General features: G+C 42.8%; 1 protein-coding gene across 2 annotated transcripts in view; it reads right to left on the bottom strand.

The window, feature by feature from the left end:
* Positions 1-11,730, bottom strand: part of WDFY4 (WDFY family member 4) — a 142,009-nt gene that overhangs the window by 51,357 nt on the left and 78,922 nt on the right. For both annotated transcript variants that reach the window (XM_085324754.1, XM_085324753.1), the window contains exons 41-42: positions 11,294-11,345; positions 8,990-9,156 (exon numbers count right to left, since the gene is read on the bottom strand). In XM_085324754.1, coding sequence (XP_085180880.1) covers positions 8,990-9,156; positions 11,294-11,345 — 219 coding nt within the window. The remainder of the gene's footprint in view (positions 1-8,989; positions 9,157-11,293; positions 11,346-11,730) is intronic.

Below are 11,730 nucleotides of genomic sequence, written 5' to 3'. Positions count from 1 at the left end.
CAAAACACCACTCCCCCGGTGTCCTAAGACTAAGTCTCAATCTCCTGTGTTTTTTTTCTACCCCTGAAGAAGGCCCTTAAACTAGAGGAATTTCTAACCTACAAGACAGACATGCTGAGAATTTTTCAACAAAATAGTTCTTCAGTGGTATATGCCAGTTCACAGAACATTTTCTTGTGAATCGACCAGTTTTGATAAAGAAAAGAAAACCTTTCATCTGCAACAGTTTCAATGACAGGGAGATGGGCTAGGAGGGAAACAGACCAATACAGAGACTAGAAGAGGCCACTGATTTGGGCACTTGTCTGGGCTGCGGAAAACTAAAGCACAAGTTTGGTTTTAAAATCAAACAGGAATTAATTGAAAAGAGTTGTCTTAACATCCAGAGGCATGAAGATGCTCACTTTTCCTGACTATTTAGTCAGTCTTCTATGTATACTTAGCTCCAAAAGAGCAAACAGTGCAGTGGTTAGTGTAGTCAATTGGGAGGATCAAGATCAACTTATGCTGTGGCCAGTCCGGATTTAAACTAGCATCTTCTGTATTCCCAGCAAGGGAGGCAGGAGCTAGTCACCAGCCTATTAGCCCAGCCTGAGATGGAGCACACTCATTCTCTTTGCAAAAGTCCTTTCAAACATGCATACTAATACACAATATTAACATTTCCAAAATATTAAAATACTATTTAACATACTAAGAAAATTGCCTGCTGCCAAGCTCCTCCCTGCAAATCACAACATTCCTAAACTACATAAAATCTAGAGGTAAATGTAAGATTTTGCAAGTTGAGTCTCTTCCAAATTGCAAGGACCAGAGGGGGAACTACATACAGGGACTAGATCTGAGAGGTGTTTACCTGACAGAAGAAGTTAGATTGTTCAGAAATCTTGACCAAACTTCTGGGCAGAACTGAATGACAAATACGCCAAGTATCACAAAGTCTTACCCTCTTAAGGACTCGGTGATTTTGACCATCCTCTGATAAATTTCATAAGAACAGGAGCCCCGTATTACCATGCAAATGCAAGAATGGCCCCAGAGTTTGCACGGGTTCTGGTAACTTATGTGAAGTTTCCTTCTTACTGTGATGAGGTTACAAAGAGTAGGTCTGGCTCTCCCAAGCCTGGGTGTGTCTAGCTTTCTGCCTGTGCTCCTACTTCATTCGATTTCTGGAAAGAAACCTGCAATCTTCCGTGCCTCCACCTCGAATCGAACACAGTGTGACATAGGTCGGCTGAAACAGGCCTGCACTGTTCTGCAAGCTTTTAGTCTTGGATACCAGCACAACTTGGGGAAGCTGTTACAAGTTTCTTTTTAGATTCAATCCAGAGTGAAAACTGTACAAAATGGAAATTCAGAAGGGCAATTATTATTTTGATTAATATTTAAAATGGGCATAAATATTAAATGTATTTATAAATAATTGAAATAAAAATATTGTTTCTACACTTACAAATTTTTACTGAAAAGCAATGCTTTTCACAAATAAAATGGAGTTATTATTTTAAAATTCAGTTGTGGTGGATGGGCTGGGAACAGAAGGACAGTTTCACTGTGAATATAAAAAAACATGGAAGACTTCTGTGGGAAAATTTGAGCAAAGTCTCTCCCTTCTACTCCCCCTTTCACTCCAAATTATTTCTAGAAGGAAGCTCGCATTTTTCAGTCATTTCTCCTGTGGATCCCATGGGAGTACTGGTCTCTGTGGGGACATGCCCACCGCAGGACTCTCTGAACCAGAGTGCCTGCACACCATTATGTGATTAGAGACTTGTATGCTTGCACTGAGAATACTGGGGAATTCTGCTCACATTAGCAAACCAAAGGGCTTCCTGAAGTAATTAAATAGCAGAAAGATCGCTTCTTCCCAAGTGGAAGGTAACTGAATGTCGAAATATCAGGCAGCTACATAAAATAGCTAAATGAACACAGAAAGTTGAGATCCAGACCTCTAAGAAATTTACCTAAGCAAATCCAGCATTCTGTTCTGTGTGAAAAAGCAATTTACATAATTTAGCTCTTTAATTCTGGATTTTAAAAAAATTTTTTTGCACATATGGTTATCAGGGGCCTCTGGGCAGACAGAAGGAAAGGACAGACAAAAGCAGAGTGGATGAAAAGGGAGATGCCTAAGTAGATCTAGGCAGGGAAGTGTGGGTGAAGGAGAATGGGTGGACAGAGCAGAAAAAAAGGATCAGGGACATGACTCAGTACCGAATATGAAGGAGGAAGACCAAAGAGCCAACAGGAATGGGCATAAGGGACAGCACAAACCACAGACACAGTACTGAAACGCACACAGGATAAAGCTCAAAAGCAGTCAGGTCAGTCGTGAACTGTACAGGAGTGGGACTAACATACCAATGAAGCTAAAAGATCTAGCACGAATTCAGCTGTGCTGTATAACATTGTCTGCAGCTTATGTAATTCTGAATTACAGTGAAAGGCACCAGGCCCAGCAGTTTGACTCTCTAATCATAGAGTTATAGCAATCAGGTAAAGCACTCCAGTGGAAACTCTTCAGCTGCACAGAGAGTATGAAATTGCACACTGGCAAGCACAGGGCAGGAGATAAAGTTGATTGCTGCTAGAAAACAGCACACACAAAGGCTAACAAGGGTTGGGAGCAGAAGAGGCAGGCAAGGAAGACCTGGGCAGAGCCTAATATAACGAGAAAGGTTGAACACCACTAGAAGAACTGCAGCTGATAGCCTAGATACCTTGCAGCAGTCAACAGGACTCAAATCCTACAATTCCTGGAGATTTGTTCTGGATAAAAGTGGCTGCACCGCATGCAAGATGGAAGGTATGCAGATCAGCCTGACAGGGAAAGTATTTCCAGCTCAGCAGGAGTACTGCAATATCACAGTCTCCGAGCTGTGCTGGAAACACTACCCAAGTGAGAAGTTCAAACTAGACACGCCAGAGATCATGTGTGTGTGTCTGGGAGGCACAGGGATTGTGAAGAGGGCCTGCTGGTGACCACTGGCATGGTCTGGGACTAGTAAGGACTTTGGGACTGCACTTGAGGCAGGACTGGGACAAACTAATAGGCCTGCAAAACGGAATGGGGTTGGTTGAATGAGAGAAAGCACAACCCTCTCTTTCTCAAACCTTAACTCTAAGCCCAAATATATGATGCCTCCTGCACTGTCCAGCCAGTAGAAATAACCAGTGCCAAATCCATTTCTTCATTTCATGTTATCACCTTCAACAGAATTAAATGTCTGCACTGCTAGAAATAGCAGAGTCCACAGGCTGAGTCAGTTCTTCCCATTTGGAGCACAGGGTTCATTTTATGCCGAGTGATTAAGAAAGATCTGAAAAAGAGATGTATTAGAGAACCTCCACCAGGACAGTTCTGTACCTACAAGATCTTGAGCTGAAATACCAGACAGTTTGAAATTACCATAAATTAAATAAAAACTTTCATTTTCTGTTGAAAGAGAACAGAGTCCAGTTCATCAGCTACTAGAATCATTAATCAATGAAGCAAAGGTGACATAAAATAATTGAATAATTACCTTCTAAGGTATTGCCTAAGGCTCTGCTTCTCTTGATTGCTCTCTTCATTCTGATGTATGAAGGAATTAAAGCTACAGGCTTGGGTTTGTTTTCTCTTTTTTTTTTTTAATTTCTGAAACAGTTGTTTTTAACTGCATCTAGTTGTATGTAAACGAACGGCCATAGAAGCATATCCATTCTGGAATTCAGGAGCCAGTTTTCCAAAGAAATGGAAAGTCCAAGCATACAAATAACCCTTTACAGGATTTTCAAAAACAACCGAGATTAACCACTTATTCCTACTGATTCTAGCAGGTCAGTATGGCTCCTCCAGGCAAAAATACAATGCAAGAAAGTTATAATCACAAAATTATGCCCCCCAGAACACTCCTTCCCGAGTCACAAAACCTCCTGAGTACAGCATTTTACAGAACAAGGGCACAAGAATGGCTACTCCAGAGGTCTGTCTAACAGGTACCCTGCCTCTCTGAGCTTAAGGAAAGAGTATAAAAAACATGCTATGGATGGAGTGATTTTTACTCTTAACGTACCCTCTCAGCAACCAGCGGCTTAGAGACTTCCTGACTTCAAGCCCCTGCTTCCTCCTCACTGCCACATCTTGCATCTCTGTAAACACTCACAGCCCTCTCTAGTCACTTTCTCAGAGAGCAAAAGCTACAAAGACTTTTCATGGTATTCATAAAAGCAAGACATTCAGATAACACTGTACTGGGAATCACAGAGATGAAACCTGTAATCCCAAATCTTCTACCCTTTCTGCTGTGTATCAAGGAATCCCAGATTGCATCAGCTGCAAAAGATCTATCAAATTGGGTCAGTGTCATTCAGGGTCACAGAGTTTAAAATGACTCCAAGTACATGAAACAAAACATGTTGCTTCCACATGTTGCTAGGGAAACAGACACGTTATCAGTGTAAGTGAGACCCATACAGGTCCATGCCTCAGTGTCACTCACAAAGCCAATGTCTGCAATGTCTGTTAGTTTACTTGTTGTTAAAGACTCATCTTACTTTGAAACTGTTGCACACGCCTCTCATTAATCACTGCTTCAGAATACATGACAAGTTGCTTCATCCTCTGCAGCTGCTCAATGACCAAAGGAAATTTAATCTGCTTGACCTAGTCTTTAGTGGTAGGGGTTCTAGGGTCAAGTTTGGTCTCGCCTGAGCTGCCACAAACATCAGTTCAAATTTCTTTTGCTGGGACTTAAGCGAAACCAATGGAATCACCACAGAGATGGGGACAAGGTCTGTGGTCACAGATTTGCTTTAGAAGTTTTTTTTTTTTTTTTTTTTTTTTTTTTTTTTTTTTTTTTAAGTAGCCAGTGAGTTTCCCTCCAGCCTCTCTCCCTCACAGCACCCCTACGCAGGAGGTGTTCCTTTCATGTGCGGATATCAGGTTTTAACAACTTTCCAAATGATGCAGAGAAAGGATATCAGATATTTGGGAGGAATAAGGGGTGGACGAAGAAGATTCCTGCCTTTTACATGGCCACGGGCACCAGGACTGCTCTTTGCCCTTGCTTTCCATGCTGGAAGCTGCCATCTGTGCCTGCCCATCGCCAGCCTGAGAGGCTGGCATCCCTTCACTGAGGATAGCATCTGGAAGCCAGTTCTAATAGGATTGTGCTCATACTTCTTGCACACCCAGAGGTCTCTGTCTCACTGCAGGCTCCTCTCAAACAGAAAATGCTGCCAAAAACTAATGTGAGCCTTTAACTCTCCCTTTAGGTCAGTTCATTCAAGTTCACGCCCTTCCCACAGCTCCCTTGATTCTCAGGAATAACCACAGCAAAGTCTGCTTGCTCTCTCCCACACTGCATCATTGTACAGAAAGGGACTGTTAGGGGATCAGCTGTGCTAGCTAGAGGTGGCAGTCATGGCCCCAGGGGGTGACAGGATCTCTGCAGAGATCCAGATGGCAGCTACAGCCTTACAAGTCAAAAAACTTTCTTCATCAAGGTGAACACTAAAGAAACAGCAGGGGTGTGTGGGTGCGTGTCTAGCAATCTGGCTGAATGTGCTGCCTTTTACACCTAGTTGCTCACTGTGCCATGATGGGGGGGCTGGGGAAGGGGCTCCCAGTACCCCCTCTACTCCAGCAGAACACCTGGACAAGGCGTGTCATAGAAGAAATCATCTGCAATGTCCTGCCTTTCTTTGGGCGCTCTAGTCTGAAAGCGCATTGCAAACTCTTAACTAATGCTCAGCACCGCTTCTTTCTGCAGTGGGGCTGCTGTTAATGTGCCTGCTCTTGTAAAAAGGAGGGAGAACTGAGGCACAGAGAGGGGAAATGGACTGCCCCAAGGACCTGGCTTCCTAATCCCTGCTTTGATCACAACAGCTAGTCTCTCTCTGCTGCATTACAGCACATGTTAAGTTCTTTACTGCTGCATCCTTGCATTAGGATAAACTGTAACAGTGCTCCTTAATGTCTTGTGTAGCTAGGAGGTGTATGTGCAATGTCCCTAAAAACACTGGCTCTGCCAAGCAGACGCACAGCTGGGCAGTTCTGCCCGTCCCAGATGCAGAGCCTCGCAGTTGCTCCCTCCTTCAGTTGTACCTATTCTTCAATAAGCAATTTTCCTCCAGCCATGTATCCCTCTCCCTCTTTAACTGATTTATGCTAGTCACTTCTATTATTGTCCTTGGCATCTCCTGTGCTCTCCCCAGCCCCTCCTTTAAGGAAAGGCATTGTGCCCAGATTTCTGCTAGGCCATGCCCCCTTGTTAACTTTAGATTCATTACCCCAGCTGCTTGGATTTCTTACTGTCTCCAATGACTTGCTGGCAGACACAGCTTTACTTTTCTCTGAAATTAAGAATTTCTACAGCAAATTCACTCCCCAAGCCTCCCACACCTTCCCCATCTGTAACATACTAGCTGCACAGTAACAACTTGGTAGGAATACTTTAGGCTGCTAAAGATCAGAGAAGCAATCTTGCAGTTGAGGTCTCAGTTTGCAGATACAGGAATACAATCTCTCTGTCTCTGCTAATAAGCCAAAGTTATTTAAAGGGCTAGACTTGGGTTTTAGTTGGCAAGTTGATAGATTAGGTCAGGGCAGGTTCATATTTGCATTTCTATTGCACAGCCCTGCAGGAGCGCATGTTGTGTAACATCACCTGTATCACAGGCACATAACCTTTCCTTCCATGCCTGTGGCTCCTCTTACCATTCACCTGCTTTTTATATACCACCACAGAGCCCAAACACAACAATGACCCTCTGTATCTTGCATTTCACCAGCACTGCATATAAGGTTTTTGGCTTTTGGATCTGGCACCAGCTGATTATTGAAAGCTGATAGAGGACTAGGGGAAACTGGTGCAGAGTAAGTAAAGAAATAGGAAAAGAACAGCACAGAGCCTTGAATGACTGGAAATGACACTGCATCTGGAATAGGATGTCTTCAGAGGAGAGACTAGGAGTCTCAATCTTATTTCCTTCCCTCAGAGAATCCTGAGAACTCACTACATAGGTGAGGATAGCCCAGACATAATAGGGCTGTGCAGATGAGATGGGCAAGACAGTAGAAATTATTTCACAGCAGTGCCTAGAAAGGTTTTGTATTCTATTCTGTAAGCAAGATAAAACAAATGACTAGATGATATTAGCACGACAATCCCCTACCTGCATCTGTGTTCTCCTGTTTTGTCTTGCTGGAAATAAACACTGAGTCAACAATGTCATCAACATTCAATCTGCTAACTTCTACCAAAAAACACCTCACACATCTGAATATGTACAGAAGTGCCTATTAGATAGTAATGCAAAAAAGTAGTACTGGGTGACATTATAAAGCAACAACCACTTTCCAGATGAGGGCTGTCTCTGTGTTCCAGAAATCAATCCAGCAGCTGCCAAAGCATTGCGATGGCTTCTCAGTGCAGTGCAGTAGGTAAGATGGTTCCGGTTGCCTGGTTGAAGTGCAAACAGCTCACGAGGCAGCCATTTACAAGGCAGGACCGCAGCGCACTAAGTGAGTGCAGGACGGCTAATGTCACCCCCTACTGCTTTTTTTAATGCTTCTGTCAGCTCGGCAACACGGTGACTGCTGCTGGAAAAAGCATGCCTGGCATTTTTGATAGCTTCCTGTGGAGTTACATGGAGAAGAGACAGACAGCCTGAAGGCTCAAAATGAGATCAGCACACAGAAAACATGCCTCACATAGTCATGCTTGTCTCCTTCTGCTGGGGAGAGGTATGGATGGGGGAAAAGGAGGAGGGGCAGGGGAATGAATTATGTTGTGTACACATACTGAGTACCAAGAACTCTAATAGTTCTAATAGGATGAGAAAAACCATCATACTGGAGAACAAGAATGTAATCCCTGGACACTGGCAAAATGACAAGAAAATTTGGCAATAATATTGAGACAAAAATAAAATGTCTATTTCTATATTGACATGCAGTCATCAAAGCACTTTGACAGCAACATCTGTATGCTTTAAGTCTAAGCCGTGCCTTCCACTATGGGATGCTAATTCTTGAGTCAGGACGGGCAAAGATGCCATTAAAAGAGAAATGTACACTCCAAAAGATCACAGAATGAGACCAGATCTACTCTTTATGACAACCTCTCACAACCCTAGGGAAAACAGCTATGTGCAGCATATATCCAGCATCAAGGATCTGGTTTTGAGTAGTCACTGTGGGGACTAACCAGGCAGTAGAGGTCAGGTTGCTGCATTTTGTGAAAAAGGATTAAATTGAGACTATCACACTGAAGTTACTGGCTCCCTAACAGAGCCACCTCTATCTACTCCACAGCTCACATCCTCCTGCTGTTCCTGTATCTGCCTCTTCCTCATGCTGGGAAGAATCCTAGGAGAAGGGTGTCCAGTCTAGTATAAGAGCAAAGAAGTACCAGCACTGTTTTGACTACAGGAGATGCTATGGAAGCATTACACAAACAGGATGCAGGGAAAGCCTCTGTGATTTTAGAGGACAGGGTCTGTCCATTACTCGCAGGGAGCTGGAGAAGAATAAGGCATGAGAAAGGAGAAAGAAAACATTAACTGGCCTTCAGCAGGAAGAGATATTTAATGTCACTGAACTACCAGCTACCTAAAACTGTCACACATTTCCAGAGATGATCCAGGCAATGCCCAGGCATTGAAACAGGGTAGGAAGCTCAAGTTCTCAGAATTTGCCCTGGCTTAGGTAAAACCTGAGGATGCTGTCTCTCAAGTACCAGAATCCCTTGGACACATGCCCAGCATCTTTGCAGCTGGCTTCAAAGAGCTAATGTTAAATGTTCTTCAAGAAAAAGTCTTTATATGAGTTTGCAAAAAGGCTGGAAAATTAGAAGTGCTCTAAGGAAACGGGTATTGATGACGCTTACTGTAGACCGAATCCACTTAATCCAAAATTTAAACTGAACGGACAGGCCTCCACATCCAACTTGTCCTATAAAATGCTATCTCCCCACAAAAAAAATTCTCCAGCTCATCTTAGTACCTTTTCAGTGTCTGCAAACTCCTGCAATATAATCTGTCTCTCCACACACAGCTCCAAGAAGTCTTCTGAATGGAAACTTTCATGCAGGGCAGGGAAGAATGTTAGCTGGTTACAATCCATTCCTTTCTCATCCATCTCCCTTTCTGCTCCATTTAACATCAGCTTTCCTGTACCAATAGAAAAGAGATTGCAGTTTTAGTAGCAGCCAGATGACACCAAAAGCATTTGTAATTTCGACTTTCACCCAATCTGTTCTACCTTGGGAAACAGCATTATTTATCTGCAAAATCCAGGCAAGACAGCAGTAAAATCTGTGACTGCTATGGAAGGATGCTTAGTTCAGGGAACTAAAAACAGGTCCCTGCAGTCAGTTATAATTTAAATCAAATTCTTGTAATCACTGAGGATTCAATCATGTCGATCAAATGAATTTATTCCCATTTTTGCACTGTATTGGGCTGATTTTCTAATAAATAATTAAAAAAGAGGCTGTTAAACTACTCATACAAAATTAGGAAGAACTGAAAATGGCAGTCTTTTGAGGACATGCACTGAGTAGGACTTTAAAAGAATCCAAGCAGAGACAATCCACTAATAACTTGCTCAAGCTGTGCTCCAACTTTTGCAAATTCATGCAGTGCTGTACAGACACACATACAGTGCACCCGTGATGGGCCTTCTCCTATGATTTTTGATGCAGACTGCAAGAAGTTTGATGAGGAGATAGTTTTCAGTTTTATTCAGAGCCTAGAACAACAGACTCCATTCTCAGTTAGTTCCTAGGCCATATCACAGCAAAAAGGATACAACAGTACTGTGTGACTCCAACAACGAACACTAGAAGCTTGACTTGGAGGACTCATAACTGCGGCCGAAATCCACAGCCTGAGACTTGGCTGACATTGCCTGAACTCACAAATTTTCCAAATTTTTTTCTTGTGAAAAAATTATCAACTTTTCTACCATATTTCAAACTTCCACTCTTCTTTCATTTTTTAATGTTGCTTGTAATAGAAAACCTGGCCTTGGAAAATGAAAAATGTTGACATAACGATCATATTTTGAAAAATATGTTTCTGCTTTAAACCCTGAAAAACAATATAGTTTGTTAATTTTCTTTCTTTCTACTCTGTGCTGTTTTATCCATATTCCTGGAAGGTTGTCATTTCACAGAATGGATAAGGTTGGAAGGGACCTCTGGAGATCATCTAGTCCAACCTCCCTGCTCAGCATGGTCACCTAGAGCATATTAGACAGGGTTGCGTCCAGGCGGGCCTTGAAGATCTCCAGAGAAGGAGACTCCACAACCTCTCTGGGCAACCTGTTCTAGTGCTCTGTCACTCTCACAGGGAAGAAATTCCCCCTCACATTCAGGCAGAACTTCCTGTGCTTCAATTTCTGCCCATTCCCTCTTGTCCTGTCACATGGGACAACTGAAAAGAGTTTGTCCCCGTCCCCTTGACACCCTCCCTTCAGGTACTTGTACACATTGATAAGATCCCCCCTCAGGCTTCTCTTCCCCAGGCTAAACAGGCCCAGCTCTCGCAGTCGTTCCTCGTAGGGCAGATGCTCCAGCCCTCTGATCATCTTCATAGTCCTACACTGGACTCTCTCCAGTAGCTCCATGTCTCTCTTGTACTGGGGAGCCCAGAACTGGACACAGGACTCGAGATGAGGCCTCCCCAGGGCTGAGGAGAGGGGCAGGATCACCTCCCTCGACCTGCTGGCAACAGTCTTCCCAGTGCACCCCAGGAGACCACTGGCCTTCCTGGCCACAAGGGCACATTGCTGGCTCATGGTCAACTTGCTGTCCACCAGGACTCCAAGATCCTTCTCTGCAGAGCTGTTTTCCAGCAGGTAAAACAGCTGTTAATATAATTTCCTATTACTATTTCCCTGAGTCATATATCACCTAGTTTTAAATAGTATTTTAGAAGTAGAACTGAAGTTTCTACAAAGGAAGTGGGGAGTCTACACTTCTGCAGTTTAGCAAGTTCCCAGATGCCCTATGTATCATTTCAAGATGGCTTTTTTGCTTCCAGATCTTTCCAGGGGCTATATGAGAGCAACAAATTCTGAAGTCAATTATATAACAAGTATATATTATAAATAAATATAAATATATAAATATAAACAATTACATCAGTCTTGTCCAAAAGGCTTAAAGTGATCTTTTAAACCAGAATGCTGGTAAGTTTTTCTCCTTAGCCTAAATTCTGACCCAGGGCTCCATCTGCTAATTCCAACTGTTTGTCTTTTTGTGTCCACTCTCTTCTATCATGTAATTTAACCTTAAATGTTTACCTGGATTTTCTTCAGCAGTGAGGGCTGTTTCATTTCTGTTGGCTAGGAGAACCTGAAAAGAGAATAGTATGACCAAGGTGGGATACAGAGACAGGTAAACATAACACAGAACTGTGCTACAGACCACAACACAGATTTAGAACTATACAGCAAATAAATGCCTTGGAGAGTCAAATAAATACATCTGAAAGGACCTAAAGAAAGAATTTAAAGTAGGAATAAATGCCAACAATCAAGCAAAATGGAAGGGACTATCTTTCTCAGAGAGATCTGTGAATGAAGTCAGTTCCAGGATAAAAATCTCATAATCCTGTCCACAGAAAGCTGGCATAATTCATGCTTCATGTAAGAAGTGAAAATGCCATTGAGATTGGAAGCTCCTGAAAAAAATACACTAAGTCATTCAGCTTCTGGCTCATAGGATTTGACATTCAGAT

Source organism: Rhea americana, unplaced genomic scaffold (genome assembly GCF_003343005.1).
Source record: "Rhea americana isolate MKP2758 unplaced genomic scaffold, rheAme1 scaffold_93, whole genome shotgun sequence".
Lineage (NCBI taxonomy): Eukaryota > Metazoa > Chordata > Aves > Rheiformes > Rheidae > Rhea > Rhea americana.
This window is presented reverse-complemented; position numbering and strand designations above follow the sequence as displayed.